The sequence below is a fragment of the Carassius gibelio genome, chromosome A16, assembly GCF_023724105.1.
Source record: "Carassius gibelio isolate Cgi1373 ecotype wild population from Czech Republic chromosome A16, carGib1.2-hapl.c, whole genome shotgun sequence".
NCBI lineage: Eukaryota > Metazoa > Chordata > Actinopteri > Cypriniformes > Cyprinidae > Carassius > Carassius gibelio.
In genome coordinates, this window is record NC_068386.1 from 4,409,670 (window position 1) to 4,433,806 (window position 24,137).

The 24,137-nt window shown below is 34.3% G+C and overlaps 1 protein-coding gene across 2 annotated transcripts; it reads right to left on the minus strand.

Moving 5' to 3' along the window:
- On the minus strand, positions 1-23,697 carry LOC128030848 (ral guanine nucleotide dissociation stimulator-like 2). 2 transcript variants are annotated; one of them, XM_052618893.1, is made up of 20 exons: positions 23,436-23,697; positions 22,599-22,772; positions 12,610-12,657; positions 11,750-11,836; positions 11,501-11,667; positions 10,521-10,574; positions 10,232-10,425; positions 8,882-8,991; positions 8,507-8,722; positions 8,323-8,426; positions 7,388-7,472; positions 6,756-6,815; positions 5,938-6,024; positions 5,701-5,733; positions 5,497-5,618; positions 5,319-5,408; positions 4,349-4,442; positions 3,638-3,865; positions 3,318-3,432; positions 1-2,558 (listed from the first exon to the last, which is right to left on the minus strand). In XM_052618893.1, the coding sequence occupies exons 2-20, from the start codon at positions 22,755-22,757 to the stop codon at positions 2,377-2,379; spliced, it is 2,235 nt and encodes a 744-aa protein (XP_052474853.1). In that variant the 5' UTR covers positions 22,758-22,772; positions 23,436-23,697; the 3' UTR covers positions 1-2,376. The 2 variants fall into 2 exon arrangements, with proteins under 2 accessions (XP_052474853.1, XP_052474854.1); XM_052618894.1 differs by lacking the exons at positions 22,599-22,772; positions 23,436-23,697 and adding an exon at positions 13,479-13,713.
- Positions 23,698-24,137: the final 440 nt, after the last annotated feature.

Consider the following 24,137-nt stretch of genomic DNA (forward strand, 5'->3'; position numbering starts at 1 on the left):
TTGTATCAAAATTAAAGTTTATTACAAGAAAAGGAGGTATGTAGTGCATAAAGGTGTCAGAATACAGATCTGACGGTACATGCTTTTCACTGCGCAACACACCAGAACAACAATCACACAAGAGCACCTGATAATAAGGCACTTAACAAACCAGGGACCAAAATCAAAGATCTTGATCGGAATGGAATACTAGCTTACTACTTACTCAATATATCTACAAAGAGTAATTGAAACAGTTGCCACTTTTCCAAGATAAGCTCTCAAACCTGTAGTATCCTACATTTGTTGTCACATGACCTCATTACACAGCATGCGCCGATCAGTTGTAATCTTAGAAAAAAATATATATATAGAAATTTGCATACTATATGTGAGTGTAGTATGATAGTATTCTATTCTGAACATAACCAAAGACTGAAATGAAACTGACCCCTCTTCCATGCTGAGAGCTCTCGCATGCCTCAGGTCCCACAAAGACATCAACAGCACACGAGAAAGAGAGCGCAAGGTTCATTAGGGTACGAGCAACGGTGTTGTTTTCTATTTTTGATGATGGTAGCATTATGCATTTGCTGGTACAAAAATGTCACAGGCTCAGCTTTGTTGAATTTTTTAAGGAGTTGATTTGGTATCGGAGAACAGCCAGAGCTGGAGACCTGCATTACAACAAACTTTCGGCTCTGTTCCAAAACCTAGTGAGCTGCCTACATAGGCAGCACTTTAAAACATAGGTGCTTCACACTCAACACCTGTTCCAAATGTAGCCTGCCTGATCATGCTGCCTTCTTAAACACTTTCTTTTGGCTTATTTTTATGCACACCCAGAATGTGGAAACAATTACATTTCATCCAATACTGAAATGTTTTAAGAAGAAGAAGAAGAAACAGGTAAATATGATTAAAGTGTACAGTTTTAATCAATATTTTTGTGCTACTTTACACATATTACCATTACCAAGTGTGGAGTCAGTAAGACTTTTTTGATGTTTTGAAAGAAGTCTCTTATGCTCATCAACACTGCATTTATTTGAACAAAAATACAATAAAAACACTAATATTATAAAAAAGATTTTTTAAATTATTATTATAATATGTTATAAAGTGTAATTTATTCGATCAAAGCTGAACTGTTTGCATCATTTTTTCATGGTTCTCTGATGAATAGAAAGTAATAAAAATAATAGAAACTGAAATATTTCTAACATTATAACAACATTTGTAACATTTTAAACGTGCCTGTGATAAATTTAATTAAATTTTGCTGTTATTTTAGCATCACTGAGATACTGTTATTGTTTTTATTATTCATATTTTTTTATGAATATTTTTTTAATATTTCTTTTTATATATTTTTATATATAGTTTAGTAATTTAGACGTTTGAGTAGTTTTATGTCTATACAATTTGTATAGACATTTTATTAAAATTATATATATAATATATTATTATATTATATATAATCCATTTTATTTAAGTTAACATTTATTTGAATGTTTTTATGGTTCTAATTTTAGTGTCAGATTTAGTTTTAGTTATCTATGATAACCTTGCTGTATAAAAGTATTATTTTTCTTTAGAAAAATGTTACTGACCCCAAACTTTTGAAAAGTGGTGTATTATTCTTCTTACTAAATTATTGTGCTGTTAACTCAAAAACCCACAACTGAAATCAATTGTGAAGTCTCCCTTGTTCGGCCTACCAACGAAGAGTGTTTCCAACTGGTCACTTATGAGTTTGTTGCCTAAGATTGTTTTACACAACCTTTTGACTAGGTTTTTGGAACAGTCACCATAACCATATACCATAGCCATAATTAATTCTGGATAAATATTCAAAGAGAAAGCACATAGTAAGCAACTATCAGCTGCATACTTGGTGAGGACATTCGAGAGCGGCAGTGGTTTTTGCGACTCATCTTCAGGTAGTTGACCGTTTTGCCCACGCAGAACAGCTCAGTGTTTTGAAATGTTAGACAGGTGTAAGTACCTCCTGTAAGTGTTTAATTAAGCTGGGATCTTTTAGCTGCTATATCTCCATTTGATGTTCATTAACGCAGAATTTTTAGCAATATTCTTTAACCAATGGACTGCTAGATTTAGAGGTAGACGGGGGAAGCACTGGAAATGCTGGCATCAGCAAAAGGTTCGCGATTCTGTCTTGAAATTCAGTATGGATTTATGTAATGCAAAAACAGTGCAACGTTTAGCAGTAACTAACATCTTAGAGCCAAGCTTTCACTCAAATCAACTAATATTAGGACTTATGAAAATGACTTATTTTTGAGTCAATTCTACAGATAAGCCAAAGAGCTCTGAATGAAATATTTGGTGTTTCTTCTTTTGAAAGCACTTGGACGTGAATATCCTGTTTTTATGTTAAAATAGTGTCCGGACTAGTCTTCTGCCCTTGGCTTTGATTCGTGGAAAGGTTGCGCTGGTTTCGTTGCCAAGATTCGGAGACCCTGTTGGTGTATTTCCTCCTCTTCTCCTTAACAGGAAGTCTACGCTAGCTGAAGACATGGCATAGAAGACATTTCCTGTAGGAGGTATTATTAACTCTGCAGAGGGAGAAATCAAAGACAAAGAAATACTCAGAAAAACATTAAAAAAAAAGAAAAAGTGGTGTGCTTTTTTCTTAATCAGTTGATATATATATATATATATATATATATATATATATATATATATATATATATATATATATATATATATATATATATATATATATATAAATAATTTAAAATAAATAATTACATTTGTATTAAATTACATATGTTTTATATGTATTTATATACTGTATTTATACACTACTGTTCAAAAGTTTGGGGTCAGGAAGATGTTTTAGGAAAAAATTTCTAAATTTCTAAATTAAACTAAAATTTAAAGAAATAACTGTGAAAAATAAATAAAATAACATTATTACAATTTAAAATAACTCTTGTCTTTTTTAATATATTTAGGTGCCACATGATCCTTTAGAAATCATTCTGATATGCTGATTTGATGCCCAAGAAACATTTATTACTATTATCAATGTCGAAAACAGTCTTTGATGAATAGAAAGTTCAAAAGAACAGCATTTATTAAAAATAGGAATCTTTTGTAACATTATACATGTCTTTACTGTCACTTTTGATCAATTTGATGTGTACTTGCTGAATAAAAATATTAATCTCTTAAAAAACACATGAACAGTAGTGTTAATATCCATCTATATTCTACTTTTTTATTATAAGTTTACAATGTCACTATGTCCAATCAGCATTTTATGGTGTGTTTTCAAAAAGTTTATGACATGAAAAATGTGAAAAAATCACCTTTCCCTTCCGGCAGCAGTTGGATCAGCTCGTATTTGGAGGCTTCTTGAGCATTCTGGTTGTGCTTGTCTAATGCAGAACTGATTACAGTGGGTGTTTTATCATTACTGGTGACCTGAGGCGGCACAGAAGAGAAAGTATACATTAGAACAACGAGCGACTGCATCCATATTAAACAGGAGCTGACATGAAATGCAAAAGATGGTCTGATGTAACACTGGACTGGTGCTGTGAAATACAGCCATATCAAAGGCCAACATTCTAGAACATTATTGTTGTTTTATAAATTAATTAAAAAAAATGTGCATTTGCTAGACAACCAGAATGCTTCTGTATAAGTTGCCGTCGTGTAAATCCATCCGTATCTTGACGATTCTCATCTCAGGCCCCGCCTCTCGTTTGTTATTGGTGGGGTTGTTCCCACAGGAGACGGACCTCCGATGTGATTTGACAGCTGTAGAGGGTGTGGTCAGGAGGGGGGGCGTGGCATCATTGGGCGGTGGTGACGAATCAACATCCAGACAGGAAACAGACGGGGATTTCACATGCTGAAATAGTTAATCATGACAATATTCTTAAGAATAGTTGAACAAAAAATATGAATTATATCATCATTTGCTCACTGTCATGTCCTTCCAAATATAATATTTCTCAAAAATATTATATTATATAAACATAAATTGACTACAACCTCTCAAATACCAAAAACAAACAAAAAAGGGTGTTGCAAAGTTTTAAATCAAAAGTTATATTCTGGTTCCTCATTCAGTTTAACAGTTTATGGATTATTCAGTCAGTTTTGCCTCTAAATCTCATGTTTACTAACATATATTCTTAAAGCTCAGACATTCTGCAAAACATCTGAAAAATGTGTCGCATAATAAAAGCGTGCCATGGTTCATTTCGAAAAAGCAACTTGCTTTGCTATAAAGATCCTCAGTGAGCTCTCAAATAATAAATCTCTTCAAGTTGCTGAAAAAAGCCGGGCTTTTAAAGACCCATTACTGCAATGTAATCAAAATCAAGCTAACCTTGTAAAGCTTGGAGAGCAGGTGATTGACAGGAGACGGGAAGTCAAATATCCCATCAGCATCCATGGTTGAATTTGCCACGGCTGAGAGAGCACTGTAACGCAAGAACAGAGCGATCATGTCACAAACTGGAGGCTCTTTGCCATGTGCTGCTTATGACAGATTTTTTCTGAATAGACTGAAACCCAGAGTATAAATACAAAACTCCAAACTGGCAGCAGCAGTAGCTTTGAAGTCACACGCTAACTGCAGATGATAAGTGTGTCTTTGTCCTGTTTTAATACTTCATTTCATTCAGCTCAAACAGCATTATGGTGCTTAAGAGCTCATGAAAGAAACATCTGTGTGTGCATGTCAAGGGACCTGAGCCTGATCCTCAGAATAGCCAACGGGAAGATTGTAGTTTGAATAGTAGAAAAATTGAGCCAAGCATTCACAAAATAAGAGCAATGCATATTATACTATATAATAGTGTTCTCAGTTAGTGGGTCGTGACCCAAAAATATGTTTCAGATCAGTTCAGCAGAGAAAAAACAATGCTGAATGCAAATATTAATAACATACATGTAATCATGTACAACACATGATATCCTTCTGTTTCTTTGGCAATGTCTGTGCATCCAGTCAAACTCTACTGTATTCTGTCACTTCTTAAAAGCTAGCCATATTACATAAGATACTAACATGGACAGGTTTGTTGTCCCCATAGAAAATGAATGGGTAACTATGGATTTGTTACTATGGATTATTAGGATTTGTTTTCCCTGATGCTAAATCACAGCTTTAGAGTATGATGTGTTGTCGATCGTGAGGTACTTTAGGAAACAAATAAAACAATGTTTCGTACAAATTAATATGCATTTTATTTTGGTTTGTCTTGGTGAATTAGGAAATAATATATTTTCTAAAATTCGAAATATTACTAATAATGGTTCCTTTATTTTTATTTGAGTTTTCAGTTCTGTCTTACTCTGGACACTGTGTGATGATCACTGTAGGGTTCAGGCCACGGCCAGGACTCGGCTCGCCCGGTGCCTCAATCTGATTGGACAGCTTGTAGCTAATAAAAAAAAACATACGGACATCTTATATAATTAATCAGGGTGTATCTGAGATGTTCAGAATAGAGTTATAGAAACGTCACTGACCTTTCCTCTTCACACAGAGTAGGTGCGCTGTGATACCACTTAACAAACGTCTCATCCGTTCTGAAAATGCTGTTTTTACACGAGGACTGAAGGAGGCGAATTTGAGCGATGACTTCAAACTCCTGAAATCAAGAGAATGTGATGTTAATCCTGTTTAACAACTTAAAAGAATGACAATCAAGTATATAATCACCATAAACTCACCCGTCGTCTTTTATCGAAGTTGATGAAGCCATTCTGCAAGAGACATTACATTTTGGTTTATATTACAATCTGCTTTGGCCAATGCAACACTGACTTATAGTTTGGTTTGACACATCTTGATTCTGTCAGATGAGCTTTGACAAACATTGTGAAACCACTGCTTTCTTATACTTCACAGTTTTGTCTCTCTCTCTCTCTTTTTTTTAAGTTGTGTTAGCGTGTTTCACCGTACGTCACCTCTAATCTGTCTTTGACTGCAGTGTCCAGCATGGTGAGATCTCGGAGGAAGATGCCCAGGTACGGCACAGTGCCTTGAGCGCACGACTACAAGGATTCAAATACATCAAAGATTAGAAACTATATTACACTGTCATAAACATATGCATAGTTTTTGATACACACACACATAGTACCAAGTTTGGGATAAGATTTTTTAAATGCTTTTGAAAGTAGTCTCTCATGCTAACCAAAGCAGCATTTATTTGATCAAAAGGACAATAAAATGTTAATATTATTGCAATTTTAAAATAACTGTTTGCTATTTGAATATGTTATAAAAAGTAATCAATTCCTATGATGCAAAGCTGAATTTTCAGCATCATTAATCCACTCTTCAGTGTTACATGATCAGTTAATTTTTATTTATTTTATTTTTTTTGGAACCTGCAATACTTTTTTTTTCACGATTCTTAGAAGAATAAAAAGTAAAAAAAAAAAAAAAAAAAAAAAATATTTATTTTAAATAGAAATATTTTGTAACAATGTACAGTTTTTCTTTTCTTTTTAAATGAATACTTTCATTCAGCAGTAATTAAATTGTAAAAAAAGATAGTAAAATTTAAAATTTACTAATTTCCACAATATTACTGTTCTATTTTTATATGACATTTCTTTAAAAAAAAAAAAGAAAATTATATTGATCCCAAACTTTTAAACATTAGTATATATTATCATTATTTATAACAATATATATATATATATATATATATATATATATATATATATATATATATATGAAAATATTATTTAATATATATTTATTAAAGGATACTTACCCCTGTAAATCTCCTGTTGTTGATTTTAGTGTCAATGTTTGAAAATTTTGATGTCCCCTCCTGTAAAATGAAAAATGCTTTTATTACAGAAAACTTTCTAAATAGTTTAGCTTCCGTGTTCGCAACATGTTTCTCTGATGCATTTAAATAATCTGCCATGCTGTGGAATTCTAATGTGATTTCAGAGCTTCAGTGGAGATGTTGTTTTTTGCTTTTTGGAATTACACAATATCGGTCATTATGAACGGTTAAATCTTAATTTCTGTCTTTGTATTCCAAAGAAAAAAATAACAGCATAATGACATGAGGATGAGTAAATAATGACAGATTTTTCAATTTTATGTGAAATATTTCTCAAACAGCACTAGATAATGAATAACACAAGTTTATAGTGTGAGGCTGTGTTTTAGCATGGCTGAATCTGATATTACTCATTCTGTTCATGTCATTAGTTGCTCCCCTCAGGCCGTGCTGAATTGATGCAGTGCTCTACAGTGATGAAGCACATCCAATCAGAATTTGACACAGAGAGCCAGAGAACATCGATTGGCCTGATATTTTCCCATCAATGCATCGCCATGCTCTGTACTAAGATTAGAGAAGCGTTTGCTTTGTGTGGTCATGTGACTGACCTCTTTGAGTAGCTCGCGGCTCTGGGAGAAGTTGTCTTTCTCAGAGAAGATGTCAGAAAGTTCCTCATATCTCTTCACAGCTTCTCTATCAGAGTAGAGAAAAGGACTTTCGGTTATTCTACCCTGCTACTGTGACGTTACATTTTCACAGAACAAGCATATGTTTTTCATATTTCAATGTAAATTGGAAATATAACTGAAGGAAATATTCCAAAGGAAATTCAACTCAAATATATTTTAAATTTTAGATTACGAATCATATCATTTTATTTAGAAGATTGTAAAAGTACCCTTATGAAACAAAAATATATTGCAGTATATAGGAAAATATCATGTAGTATAATTAGGCATATATTCTTATAAATATTAATTTTTTCAAATATATTTTAATATATTGAAAGCGGCAATAATTTGTATATTTTGCAATATATTATATAATATATATATATATATATATATATATATATATCATCAATATATTATTAAATGTATTCAAACATATAAAATATTAGAAAACAAAAAGGGAAAATAATACATTACAATACATCACAATATATTTTAAGAAATATATTGATAAATATATTTTCCTTTCGTAAGGGTATTGGGATCCTTTTACAATCTTATACAGCAAATATAAATAAATAAATAAATCTGACCTATTTATAGTTCAAATACACATGCATTCAAATTAAAAATATGTTATGTTTAAATCTTCAAATGATAAAATATTTTTGTAAATGTACTGTTCAAAAGGGTAAGAAAATATTCATTCTAGAAATTAATTCTTGGGTAAACACACATTTTTGAATTATATTTTGGACAATATCAATATATTTAGATTGAAAATATGGTAAAGTAAACATAAGAAATATAATAAATGAAATAATAGAAATTAAACCTAGATAGATAGATAGATTTTCTAGGTAAAGCCAGACCTGTCTGTCTCCTGCCAGGTCTTTCTGAGTCTGTGGATGGGGTTGCTCTGCAGCGCTGACAGAATGGCGTACAGTGAGGAGAAGTTCTTCCTGCTTCTGCAGGCCTGTTTGGGAAACAAACCACACGTTCACGTGAGTCCTTCATCCTGACTGATGATATCTTTTACAGTAAAACCGCTCTGACCTCTGCGACGCTGATCCATTTCTCCAGCAGTCTGGCCCTCTGTTGGCTCTTCAGACTCGTGTTCCACAAGCACGAGGCTGTGACAGCGTTTGCTAAGCGATTAAACTGCTTGATAGTGGCTCGGACCGACCAGCACACTCCTTCCCGGCCCTTCTTATCTCTCTGAGACCACAGAGACCCCAGACAGTGATAGGGCACCAGCTTCAGAAACAGATCCTTAAGGCAAAACAAAGGCATTTCATTTAAGGGTGTAACCAACAGCTCTGAGATGTTCGCAGACTTTCAAGAGTGTAGCAAACTGTGACACATTTAGCTATCGCTGGTCTTTTCCACAGATGTAAAGGTAGCATTTGTGAGCAGTATGATGGAACTCACAGTCTCGATCCTGGTCAGCTGCTCTGCGATCACACTGGACGGAAACCCCAGGATGCTAGTGGCATCAAACTCTGAGGGTTCAGGAGGAGATGCCACACCTCTGCTAGGATCTGTAGGAAATCAATACATCAGTATAGAAAAATAGACAGTAAGTACTGCTGTGTCTATCTAACCTGACCCAGAGTTTTAAAATGAATGCTCGCTGAAAGGAAAATGTGTTTATAAATGAAATAGTTTGGGGTCAGTGGGATTTAAAAAAAAGAAATTAATACTTTTATTCAGCAAAGATGTGTTAAACTGATCAAAAGTCCCGGTAAAGGCTTTTGTGTTGTTATAAAAGATTTATGTTTCAAATAAATGTTGTTTATTTGAACTTTCTGTTCATCAAAGTATCCTGAAAATCATATATCACTGTTTGCGAAAAACTATTAAGCAGCACAACTGTTTACAACATTGCTAATAATATAAAATGTTTCTTGAGCAGGAAATTTTCGAAAAGGATCTCTGAAGGATCATGTGAAACTGAAGACTGGAGTAATGATGTTGAAAATGCAGCTTTGCATCATAGGAATAAATATTTTAACGGTATTTTAAATTGTAATAATATATCACAATATTAAAAAGTTTTTTTTACTGTATTTTTAAATTAAATGCAAGAGACTTCTTTCAAAAATATTAAAATGTTTAAAAACATTAAAAACACCCAACATTTTGAACACTAGTTTAGATAAAACTGAGTTTATGGCAACTGTTTTTGAGCTTACTACTGTACATAATGCATTGTTTAAGATTGCGGTGTACAGTACAGTGAATTTCTATGGGTTTTCCTGTCCTTCATGAGTAAAGTTCTAAAAAATAATTTTCTAGAACAATTTCTAGCCACTGAAAAATATTAGACTGATATTGACTGCATAATTTTCCCTGACTTTTTAAGATTGTACTAATTTCCTTGACTTTTTAAATAGCAATTTTAAAATCCCATGATTTCTGTGAGTGAGTGAAGCCTGAATATAAAAATGATCATTCGACCCTGAAATGACTGTGGCATAAACCAAAGTCAGTAGAATCTACAAATCAAAGGCTCAGAGACTATTGAAGTTGACTTTACTTAATTGGAAGTTTTGAATTTTTTTTCTTTCTTAATTTCAGAACTATCAAACTTCATGTTGTAACATTCCCACCACTAAAATGAAGTAGTTATGTACAAAATCTGACACATTGTTCTTGTGACAGGTGTTGACAGATAGTTGTACACACAAACTGCCAAGTTTGTGATATGATATAATAACCTGCACTGTCTGTCAGAAATGTACAAAAAACTGTGAAAGGTAGCCTTTGTCATATCCTGACCTGAGAGCGAGCCGGACAGCAGGGCTTTCTCGCTCAGCTCCTCGGCGATCCTCAGCAGTCGGCCTTTGATTTCTGCGCCCGAGGTGTCTGTGGGAAGAAGGGGGGCCAAGCGCAGCAGGGAGGAGGGATCGTTCAGAGAGCGGAAATCCTCGGGATAGTCACTCAGCCATGTGCTGAACACCATACACACCGCTCTGAACACAGTAAATGTGAATCAACTCTCCACAAGGCAGTTTAACAGACACAGATATATTAAAGCTTGATGTTTATCTATAGTACTAGTACATACTTGTTGAACATCTGACGTGTGTTACTTTTGCTCTCCCCAGGAGGATTTCCCAACCTAGAAAATAGTTCAATTGGAAATTAAGAGTTAATTTACTGTAATGTAAGTTAGTATTGCATAGTATTATATATAAAATAAATGTACACTACTTAATAATAAGTGATAAAAATAATAGGCAAATAAAATATTAATATTATTATTTACACACACACACACACACACACACACACACATATATATATATATATATATATATATATATTTATATATCTGTATATTTAAAATAATAAAGACAGATAGATAGTGATAGTGATAGATAGATAGATAGATAGATAGATAGATAGAAAATATGCTTTAATTACATAATATTATTACAAACATTCATTCATTTGAGTGTGCATAAATATATATATATATATATATATATATATATATATATATATATATATATATATATATATATATATATATATATATATATATATATATATATATATATAATTTATGTTCAATAACAAATATACATTACTTAATTTATTGTTCATTGATGCTGATATTCAAAATATTAAAAACACATATTCTATATTGGAAGAGTTATGTTTGATGGTTTAAATGTTTCTGTTATGTATGGGTATAACAATACACAGCATTATAATATATACCTGTATAAACCTTAAAAAATTATGATACATATAAATACTGCACAGGGATTGAATCATTCAAACGAATCATTAAAAATTATAGACTTGATTTATGCAATTCACTGAAAGTCAATTACATTTAAAAATTCTAGTTGTACTGAATTTTAAACTAGAGATGTTTTAAGTACTGTATTTCCTCAAAGAGTCTTTCAAGAATTCCCAAAACAAAAAAAAGGACCATGCAACAAATTTTAATCTTGAAACAAATTTTATCAGAAACAAATTCATTGCAGATGTGTCATTAGTATTCAATATTTGAAAAACAGTGACTTTTTTTGGTACCTGTCATTCAGGATCTCCAGCACTCTCTGTGTGGAGGTGAAGGAGCGATAGGTGGAGAGGAAGATGGAGATGAAGGAGGGGTCGCCCATGGAGAAGGAATGAAGGAGATGGAGGACCAGCTTTTCCTCTGTCCCTGCTTTGACGTGCTGGGAACGGGATGCTGTGGACTGGGAAGAGATGGGTGAAGGAGTCAGGACAGAACCTCGGGAACACATAACACTGAGCATTCCTCGGGAAGATGGGGCTCACCTGCGGGCCGGCGGGGGGAGAACCGTGCCCTTGTTTCACCACCACAGTGTAGATGATACCATCTTCCTCTGATTCGGACACAGTGGACTGAACCAGAGACAAATCAGAGTAAGCAAGCTGTCATTTTGTGGATATTTTTTCCAAAGTGCCTTCCAGTACACTTATTACAAGATCTTCAGGTTAAGGGCCTTGCTCCTGGTCACAGTGATTATTGCTCGTTCTCTGTGGGAATCATTTGTATAGTACAGCCAAACTCTTGACTAAAGGCATAACATCTGCTTTAGTTCATTTAGGCCAGTTTTTACTTCCCTTTTATACAAATTTACATGCAGTAAGTTAAGACTTAAAAGTTAAAGTTAAAACTCATTTCAGTAAATGCACACTGTCAGTTGGCAAAACATAGACAAAATTTGTAGAAATGTGTGTAGACTGATTTTCAATCCATCCAAAAGTAATAAATAATCATTATTGCACAGACATATTGTATACTACCCTTCAAATGTTTGGGATTATTCTTAATAAGTCTCTTATTCTAAACCAAGCCTGCATTTATTTAATCAAAAACTCAGTAATATTGTGTCCTATTATTACAATATAAAATGGAAAACAGCTTTTTATATGTTTTAAAATGTAATTTATTCCTGCGAAGCAAGGCTGAATATTCCGCATCATTACTCCAGTCTTCAGTGTCACATGATCCTCCAGAAATCATTTTAATGTGCTGATTTGCTGCACAAGAAACATTTCTTCTTATCATGAATGTTAAAAACAGTTGTGCTGCTTAATATTTTTGTTGAAATGATGATATGTTTTTCCAGGATTAATACAAAGAAGCATTTCTGTTGGCAGAAAAGTCTTACCAGGTCCAGTGGACAGTACCATGTGGTCTTCATCAGGGTTGGCTCCCCCTAAAAAACAAAACAAAAAAAACTTAATAGCAGCTCAACTTGACTGTTGATATTTTCTGACTGATGATGCATATGTGCAAACATTAATAATTGAGATTAAACAATGAAATAAATTACAATGTGAAAACTGACTGTTTTCCAACAGGTTTCCTGAACACTTCCCATGTTGCCATTGGTTGGACAAACACACAGTCCCGCCCTTAAACTCACGCCATTGGTTGAGCTGCACTTCAATTGGGAACGCTAACCTTGACCCTTATCTCAAAACAGCTAAATATCGGCTCAATTATTAAGCTTTGCTAAATCTTTCCTCTCTATCCTCACAATGGCTGCATTCAGAGCAAGGTGAGATTGCACAATGGCAGCTGTGTGAGGTTTGACATTTAAACCGTAAACTCTCTGATAAGGCATCACGTTTACATGTTATCTCCAACAAAACTTAATGTATGATGTACACATTTGACAGAGATTTTCCGACATTAAAAATGCATGAGAGAACAGGCCAAAAACAAACCCAGTGACACAGTTATGAGTAACTGTCTGAAACGTCCACATGCTTTCCGGCAGACTGGCACACTTCAATCACTTACTAGTATCAATGTTCAAACTGAAACACAAATTTGAGATATTTACTTCAAAACCTGCTATTTCTGCCTGAGCATGAAATGCTAAATTGTTTCAAAGCACACAAGGTACTTTATAATATAAGTCTTGAGAAAAGGCATAACCCTAAGCAAACCAAAACATTCATTACCTTGCTCAAAATCATTCATTGTTGTATTTGCCGCAAATCGAAAAACAACTCAAGGAAATAACACTACCTTCAAATTAGCAAGTCCAGACAGGCAGAAATCTACCAACTTCCTTGAAATCCTTATAGATTGCCAGAGAACTCCATCTCTTTCAGGCCTTTTCATCTGTTCGATTTAATCTATTTTTCTTGCTGCTGCTTACAGAGGAGTGTTAATTTCATTCAGCGAGGTTCTTAGTCTGTCTGTCTTCCCCGCTCAAATCTCACTCTCTCTGTAATGGAGCCATGCAAACACACCTGAGCTTGTCGCTAGGCCACCCCCAACACACACACACACACACACACACATACGTCACAAGGGCACTCCTGTTACAGACTCACACTCAATCTTTCTTCCTCCTTCATTCATTTATGGTTGAATCTCACAAAACCTCCAAGTCATATCCCCCCCCCTCCCCCCAAAATAAATATGTGTGTGTGTGTGTGTGTGTGTATATATATGTATATATATGTCAATGCAAAATAAAATAAAAAAATGCAAAAATATGTTTTTATTCTTTATTCACATATGGGTTTTTATTTAAATTTTGGGGAAAATATGTTTGGAAAAATATAAAACATTTGTAAAAAAATATGTACATTAAAATATAAAACTATTAATATTTATACATGAATAATGTAATGTAATGTCAATATTTGTCATGAAAATAATGATAAAAAATAGGCTACCTTTTTAATGCATTTTTACATTTGGAGTAAAAAATATATTTTAAATATTTAAAAATAATAATATATGTCAAATATATTTCAAAGTAAAAATATACATATCAATAAAAAATTTAATATTACTTTTACAGACTTTTTATTGTCCTATTTTGTCATGTAAATAATGTTAATTGGAAAAATTTTAATGGACCCAAAAATAGGCTTCCTTTTTTGATTTTGGGGAAATAATATGATTTTGACAGGTTCTCACAAGCCTTACATGTGTAGACAAATGCTGCTAAACCTGTTTGGTGAAGTTTAATGCAATGAATGAAACGGGAGTAAATAAATACACATGAATGTAATGGCTTCAGATTTCAAGAATGGCAGCCTTTCCATCAAATCTACTGCTCAACAGGTCTTCATATAAAACAACCATGATTTTATGATAGCTCTGAAAAGAGATGTTCTTCAGAGAGCAATGCATGACATGAGAAATGCCTGCTAATAAAACTCAGGGCAACACCTGTTTATCTAAAAGGGATGCTTGACTGAAAGCATATATTGACACAAAGATGGTGACATGCCATGCAGGTGTTGGGTTTTGGTTACACTTCATGCAGTCCTGAGAGTGATGAGTGGCAGCCTCGCTGATTACATCCTATTTGCTATAGTGTTGTGTGTGTGTGTGTGTGTGTGTGTTTTATATATATAATGAAACAACCAAGTTCCATGTTTAAGAAAGTAAAAATAGCTGACTCTGTGAACCGCTGACACAGAACCATAGACATACAGTTACACTGAAACTAAAATCATTGAGATCTGTCTTTCCTACTGGGAAATCTTTTTATTTTATTTTATTTTTTATTTTCTTGTATTGTATTGTATTTCTTTGCATTGTATAAGTGCTACTTCAGCCATATGAACTTGAAGTGCCGTCCCATTTGAAAATAAATGCAACATAAATAAGGTTTTTGTTTTTTTTCTGAAGAGAGAGTGATGATATGCATTTTGGGTGGTTTCTGGTTTGTAGCATAGCAACACATTGGCAACCAATCAGAAAGCATAGCAACATTCTAGAATAAAACAGAGTCTGGTGGTTGCCAGTGTGTTGCTATGCAGTTTTCCATGTTTTTAAAGGGGTCATATGATGCTGCTAAAAATAACATTATTTTGTTTATGTGCAATGCAATGTGTTTATGCAGTTTAAGATAAAAAAAAAACACATTATTTTCCACATAATGTACAATGTACATTGTTTCTCCACTTTGCCCCGTCTTCTGAAACGTGTCATTTTTTACAAAGCTCATCGGTCTGAAAAGCGAGGTGTGCTGTGATTTGCCAGTTATCCAGTGCATTGGCTGAAAACCTCAAGCGTGTGATGGAAATGTTACACCTCTAACATATTGAGATGCCCTGTCCGGCTTAAATATAAAACCCATTATAAACATGATATAAACATGATTTCTAGTCGTGTCCTCTTTCTGAAGGCCAAACAAAGTAGTTTTGCTTTCTCAACGAAACAGCGTCGCACACCGCGACCTTGAGTGAGCAGTGTGTGCAGCCACATGTGACGACCCCAGGCTGGACTACGCTTCGGACACGGTGAAAGCCGATCCAGTGCTCCACAGTGCAAAGTTGATGTATTTCCTCAGCGACCAGCATGGATCAGCTCCGGGCATGACGAAGGACATCGGTTGGAAGGCCAAACAAAGTAGTTTGCTTTCACAACCAAAATACCACGTGGCGCAGCAGCGGCAACAACAATACTACAGCGAGAATAAACGGTACACCTTATTTCTTTGCGTGAACATCTGGGCAGCATTATGCACAATGTAGCTATAGTGGGGGCGTGTTAGAACAAGCCTTTTTCAGGGGGTGTGGTTGACTGTTGACTGTTAACTTTTATAAAGAATATCTCTTTGGATTTGAGACTTTAGTCTTTGCAACTTTACAGATCTTCTTTATGCACCAAGAGCTTGTAACACTCCAAAGAGGAAGGAAAAATTGAAATCGCATCTTCTGACTCATAAGTTAACAGTTTTAGCCTGTTGTTAAGCAGTTGCTAGAGTGTTTTGAGTGGTTTCTAGCATGTTGCAGTGGTGTTGGGTGATTGCTAAGGTGTTGCTATGTTGTTTTTAGAGTATTTTGAATAGTGCTATGCTGTTTTGAATGGTGTGTTGCAATTGCTAGAGTGTACTAAATGATCTCGAGCATGTTGTTACGTGGATTGCTAAGCATTCTGGCTGGTTGACAAGATGGTGCTATGCAGTTTTTCGAGAGTGTTTTAAACTGTTTAAGTGTGTTGCTATTCTGAACAGTTTCCATATATATGTGTGTATATATATATATATATATATATATATATATATATATATATATATATATATATATATATATATATATATATATATATATACTATGTTGAGAGTTTGGTGTGTTTTTATTGTATTTCTATACAGTTGTTCAATTGAAGAAATTCTTTCTTTTTTTATTTACATAACACAAGGTGTAAAACTCCTTGATTTCAATACTATTTACCAATCCTCTCTGAGTCAGGCCTAGAATTACTCTTAACAGACACTTTTACCGCAGCTGTTAATATTATGTGGCGAAATTCACATTCTTGGGTACGTTTGCAAACTTTGATTTTACCTTCAGGTTAAACCAGCTGTGAGTTTCCATGGCTTTTCTCAGCCAGAAGGAAGTGCATAATGAGTGTGAACAAACACAGGAAACAGGACATGCTGTCATGTCATGCTGCCCTTCCTCCACACGCTCCTACTCTCTCAGTCAAACGCTCTGAGCCGCTGTATTCACTAGCGTTAGTTAGCCTCGGGGACAGGGAACAAGAAACCCTCTATAGAATTCCCCAAGACAATATCAGCTGCTCTGTGTGTTTACAATCCTTTAGTCTTTAGAATTCAAGAATGGCAACTTCCTGATCAAATCTACTGCTCAACAACTTTGTACTGTATGTAAACAGCCATCATTGTATGGTCTATCTTAAAAGAAATCTTCTTTAAACAGTAATGCCTGTCATGAAAATTACCTACTAATAAAACATTGGGCAACAAAATTATTATGCAATTTTTGATTATTAACAATTTGCATTTCATTAAAATATTGGACTTATGAGCTGGTCAGATTATTTTTGTTATTTAGTTTTATTTGTATTATTTGTTATGGTTTTAGACTCCTATGATAATTCTTTCAAAATAAATAAATAAACAATCTTATTGACCCCAAACTTTTGAACAGTAGTGTATTTATGTTTCTTATGCTAAAAGATGACAGGTATATAGAGTAGTCTGTGAGTTATTAAGGAAAATGTAAAAAAAAATGTCACACTGTTCTCCCCCTGCTAATACAGCTGCCTCGCAAACATTTGTAAACCTTATATGTCCCTGCTGGCTGTGTTCTCACCGAAATGCATTGAAAGTACATCACAGGGGAGCTATTTACAGAGACCTATTGTTTCTGCCTTTTCCGTGAATACCTCATCTCACTCTCTTTTATCTCTCTTGTTGTGTTCTCTTCTATTACCTCATCGACCAACCTTTCCTCTTTCTCTGCCAATCGAAATCACACCATGACCATGTGAATGCTCTCCACTGACGATCACAATGGAGCTTAATGGAAATCAGTCAATCATTTCTGCCCTGTTGTTGAGCGGTTTAGTCGATGCAGTGCCGGCATTATACTGTAGCCGTTTCAGTGACACATGGCGCTGCATGTTGCCCACGGTGCACCATTCAGAGGACATAATGAGCGTTCTGTAGACAAACTGGGTCAGCTAAGGTTGTTTTTAGCTAAACAATTATCCACCCCTCCTCCCTCTTTCTTTTAACGTTACACCCAGATACACATGCAAGGAAGCTCCACAGAGATGACTGCATTTTGCCCTCCACATATGCATCCTGCCACTGTCATTTAAGAATCAAGAGAGGGTCACATCTAGTATCATCCTGTTCAGTCGTCTTTAGCCTCACTTTTGTGTCATCTGAGCAAGTCCCGACAAAAGAGCCAGTGTGTTTCATACTGGACTCTTGCATTATTTACCAAAGAGCTGTGAGCCGGTCATGTGACCCGAACAAGAGGGAAGTTACTACAGTGAACTGCATGAGACAGTAGGGCTTCTGTTTTTAGACCGGGGAACCCATAGTGTTGAATGGTTATAACCTTGGTGGAGCAATTTCTAGACAATACTCAGGATGCTGTGACAAGATGACGTGAAAAGCATAAGCTGTTTTTATTCTGATATTTCCTTGGAAGAGCATGCTACAAAAAGTTGTGCCAATATATCTGTATATGTGTGTGTGTGTGTCTGTGTGTATACTTTTAGATTTATTTTTAAATATTTATATTTGTTATTTATTTAGGCTAATTAATAATAATATTTTAGAAATGTTTGCTATAATATATATATATATATATATATATATATATATATATATATATATATATATATATATATATATATATATATATATATATATATTAGTGGTGGGCCGTTATCGCCGTTAAGACTCTTATCGGGCGATAAAAAAAATATAGCCGTTAATCTATTCTCAAAGTTGGGTTGGGAGCTGGGTCTATACTAAGCAAGCTATGATGACTTTCACCTTCATATTTTATATAACCGACTCGCTGAGGCCAGCCTAAAAAGATGCTTAGGGCAGTTGACAGGCCACTGCTGCGCATCGTCACGAAAGCTTATCTTTCTCACGTGTTGTTAAGCCGTACCGCTTGTCGATTTAAACATTAAAGCATCCAAAAACTAGACGCGGAAAAGCTGAACAGAGTAGCGCGTGCTGTTAGGTGCGCATGAGAGAGAGAGCCACGTATCACGGACAGCAACATTGTCACTGAACCGAGCTCTCTTCTGCGAAGTTCACCTCGAAGTTCCTCCTGCACTCAAACTAACAAATGCAAATCGCAGTTTGAACAAACAAAAAGATGTGAAAGAGCCCAATTCAACACCACGGTGTTCTGGTGTTCAGGGCTCGCGCAAAGAAAGGCGTCTCAAAACACTAGACACACTTATTTTTGCTCTTGTGCCGACAAATACATACAAAATATGTCAAAATATCCACCTTAAAAATTATGCTCGAAAAAACTGTCAGTTATTTCTTAAGTGAAAGTAAACAGTTGAGGAAAAAATGGGATGTGTATTATATTGGATGCGTTCATCGTCTCTTAAAGTGACAGTGCCTAATTTAGCTACTGGCTGCTGTAATGTTAATCCAAGAAAATGAAAATGAAAATCACTCACTGCTCTTGACTGAATTTCTTAGTAGTTTTAAAAGTCGAACCAAAAATTATTCAGAAACCAGATATAATTTTTGATATATATAGCAAAACTGTAATAATGTGAGAAATGAAGGTGTCTGAACAAATGTAGGTTTGATTGTATATTTCATTTTTACATTGAAGACTATCCAGTGCTTTTATTTGGTTTCTGTACCTTGACACCTACAAACTTGAAAAAGAAAAACTTAAAAATTGGTGTGAAACAGGAGTAATGTTGTTTGCACCTTGTGCAATGTGGAATTAGTTTACAGCTTTTTCAAGCACTTTGTGATACATTTTGGAAACAGGAGATGAGCCCCTTTTCTAATGCACCACCTAGCTTGATAAACCCCTTCTCAAAGACTTACTGTTTGTCCATTTTATTTGGGTAACACACATATTCTGAATGCCTTCGGCAGAATTCGAATGAGCCATTTTAATCTAGATTAATTTCAAGATCACAGTGAGATTAATCTAGATTAAAAAAATGTATCTATGCCCACCTCTAATATATATATATATATATATATATATATATATATATATATATATATATATATATATATATATATATATATATATATATATATATATATATATATATAAAATCGTGTGCTAATACCTTACATATCGTGTGCTAATACCTTACATATATATACATATATACATACATACATACATACATACTGTACATATATATATATATATATATATATATATATATATATATATATATATATATATATATATATATATATATATATATATATATAAAATCGTGTGCTAATACCTTTTTGCTGTGGTATCATTTGTGACCCTGGACCACAAAACCAGTCAAAAGGGTTAATTTCTCAAAATTGAGATTTAAATATAAATAATCTTTCCACTGATGTATGGTTTGTTAGGATCGGACAATATTTGGCCAAGAGACAACTATTTGAAAATCTGGAATCTGAGGGTGTACAAAAATCTGAATACTTAGAAAATCACCTTTAAAGTTGTACAAATGAGTTGTTCACATGAAGTTCTAAGCAATGCATATTAGTAAGCAAATTTTTTTGATATTTTTGAATTTAATTTTGAAGAGTTTTGATATACTTACGGAAATACTTAAGGAAATTTACCAAATATCTTCATGGAACATGATCTTTACTTAATATCCTAATGATTTTTGGCATAAAAGAAAAATCTATAATTTTGACCCATACAATGTTTTTTTGGCTATTGCTAAAAATATACCCCAGCGACTTAAAGATTGGTTTTGTGGTCCAGGGTCACATATCACAATTAATATTCAAATTTGTGACATTTCACAAGTTGGTATTGGTATTGTGACAACCACAATTATTTAAAATTAGGTATAATAAGGTTGTGGCTCACTGAAAGATTCAAGATTTTTATTAGTCACATACACATAGCATAGCATATATAACCAGCAGTGAAAGCCTGTTTGATTGAATGAAACACTTGTATGTAAGCTGATGATGTGTAATATTAAAGCCGCCTGCAGCAGCTGACGGTATATAAACACAGATCATGATAAAATACCAGGTGGGGTCAAACTGCAGCACACGAGGGCTTTGCCTTAGGCTGATAAGAAACTCACCACCCATAGTACGGCCAACACACACCATTTCCCACTAAAACAAACACAAAGCAGCTTTAATCGCAGAGTACCAGATGAGCATTTTTGAATTTTATTAACTTTCAGCTTGGCCTCTTTATATCATTACAGTTAGTTATGTAATAGACCCTCTTTAAAGTAACATTTGCAGCTAGTTACCCACTCGAGTCACAACTGTAGAACTCTGCAACTGTAGCTGTCTAAAGACAAGGCCTATGTTACTTCTGATCAAAGAGTGAAAGCTGATCTAACACAGAACACCACAGCATTCAGAAACATATGTATGAGATATGTGTGTGCTCTTATCTACCACAGAAACCCAACACAATGAGCAAGACCTGACCCAAGAAATATGTCCCTAAATTACACTTTGGTTATTGTTAGTAGTAGTCATGTACAGTAGTATACATCTAATATCATCAGGATTAACCAGGGCTTATGAAAATGCCCCTGAAGATCACAATAATGGTTAAATAACTGATATTTTTTACAGCCAAATTTACATAAAAGGTGGCAGGGTTATTTTAATATTACTGATATACTATTATTTTTATATTCAAATACAATTTTAATTTTTTTGTCGTTTGTCTGTGTGTGTGTGTGTGTGTGTGTGTGTATATATATATATATATATATATATATATATATATAGTTTTTAAGTTTAGTTTCTTCATTTTAATTTATTTTGATTTAATTATTTTAGTTCTTCATTTTTAAATGAAATTGAGAAATGCTGCCTTTATATTTTATTTTATTTTTAGTTTCTTTTTCATTTCATTTCAAGTAATGGAATTTTTTATGGTTTTAGTTTTTGTTAACAGTAGTAACCCTATAATAAATGTAATAAATAATAACTATAATAATTATAAAATAATAAAATAATGGTTCCTACTTTATTTTATTTTGTTTATTTGACTTTATTGTTTGGTTTGGTTTGGTTTATTTTGCTTCTACATTTATTGAATAATGAGATCTTGTGGATTTTTATATGCACTTCAAATGGTTAGAAAAAAATGGGGAAATAAACTGAAAACTTTACGTTATATAAGATTTTTTTAATGTTTTTGAAAGAAGTCTTCTGCTCATCAAGGCTGCATTTATTTGATTAAACATACAGTTAAAACAGTAATAGTGTAAAACATTAAAATGTAACTGTTCTCTGTGTGTGTGTGTGTGTGTGTGTGTGTGTGTGTGTGTGTGCGTGTGTGTGTGCGTGTAAAAAATTTAATTAATTCTTGTGATGCAAATCAGAATTTTCAGCATCATTACTCAAGTTTCCAGTGTCATATGATCCTTCAGAAATCATTCCAATGTGCTGATTTGATCCTCATGAAACATTTCTGATTATTATCAATGCTGATATTGTGGTGCTTTAAATTATTTTGGAAACCGTGGTACTTTTTTCAAGATTTTTTGATAAACAGAATAATTAAAACTTACTATGCTACATTATAAATGTATTTACTGTCACTTTTGATTAATTTGATGCTGAATAAAAAGATCAATGACTTTCAAAGACAAAAAGGTTTTTGAAGTCAGGGGTAAATCATGATGTCATCGTCCTCTTACCTGTGTGTGTTCAGCCTCCTTCTTCTCATTCTCCTTCCAGAGCTGATCCGCTGGGCCGTTGACCTCTGGCTGTAGGGGCCGATATCCGACGAGGGGCACCTCTCTCTGTCCCACTCCCGGCAGCTCTACTCCAGATGTTTTCATACTTCGGGGGAGCATGATGGTGCTGCTGGTCTGAAGAACACAAAACAAAAACAAAACTGAGGTCATTGGAGAGGAACAGGCAGCTGTACGCCTGGTAGATCATTTGTTTTCATTATTTACATTTCCCTTTGCCAAGAGACAACTTTGAATTTGAATTCAGGCCCCTCCTTTCCCTTTTCCTCTTTTGCTCACTGGTATTTACATTAGTCTACAGATAGAGATCGCTTTCAGGAAAAGAAGGATGGAAAGAGAGCAGCTCACCATCAGAACTCAGTGCCATTGTCAGAAACAGCTTTGAGACAAGTGCAAGTTCATAAACAGTATCATAGTTCATATTACAGCTTTTCTGAATGCGTTCATTCACTATTCAGGGATAAACATTTATTAGTCAGTGAATTAGGTCAAATCTTACAGGAAAATAAAGCTTCCTTTCACCTAACCCTAACCCTTGCCTAAAGCACTCGGCTTATTTTCCTGTTTTTGTCTTAACAGGAATGTATGAAAATTATATGTAATGTTATTTTAATGTCCAGCAATGTCAACATACGTTACGTACAGGACGCGAATGCTTTTATTAATAACTTTTCTCTATGAACTTACAGTTTGCTTGTATATGACACATCTTCTCTTCACGTCTCACACAAGAAGACGATCATTCGCGTTCATTCACACCAAACCTAAACGCTGAAATACCTGTTAGCAGACCAATGTCGCGTCCATCCGCCCCTGCGTGTGGCTTCCTCGGAAGTCAGAGTTTCTGTCCCTCCATATCTGCCCCCTCCTGCTTCGCCCGTCAGTGCTTATCGGCCCGATGAAGGCGGCGAGCTGACTGAGAGCGTTGGTGAGGCGCGGGCGGCGCGTTGGGCGCAGTTCCTGCTGTCACTCCAGCGCGTGCGGTCATTGGCTGGACGCGCTGAAGAGGAGCGGTTCCCGGTAAATTCAGAGAGGAAAACACCAAGAGTGCTGTAATAAAAAGTAAACGAAGCTGTCTGAACTGGAAGCGCCCGATGCAACGCGGACATCCCGTTTCTATGTTTACGCAATGCATAGCCACTCAGCTTCATGTTTGTTTGTTTATTTATTTATTTTGTTTGTTTGCTGCACAGCTATAGCCCCCCCCCATCTTATTTAACACATGATAAAATAGTGTTAAATAATGTTTTGGAAATCATTTGTTATTCTTGGAGTAACCCTTTGTTTTTATATATATATATACATATATATTGCAGTTACCATTCTTTATTTAATTTTATTGTATGTAGCTGCTACTCCGGTCACTTTAGTTTCCTCATTCATCAAAAAAAAAAAAAAATATATATATATATAGATATCTATATATCTATATATCTATATATATATATTTTTTTTTTTTGATGAATGAGGAAACTAAAGTGA

Bases quoted from the DNA above. Each gene is read 5' to 3' on its own strand.
- LOC128030848 (XM_052618893.1), bottom strand. From the start codon at position 22,757: ATGCTCCCCCGAAGTATGAAAACATCTGGAGTAGAGCTGCCGGGAGTG. The intron at 10,426-10,520 runs GTATGTACTAGT...TACTGTGTTCAG, and splicing joins ACACGTCAGATGTTCAACAA to AGCGGTGTGTATGGTGTTCA. The intron at 3,866-4,348 runs GTTAGCTTGATT...TAACTATTTCAG, and splicing joins TGCTCTCCAAGCTTTACAAG to CATGTGAAATCCCCGTCTGT.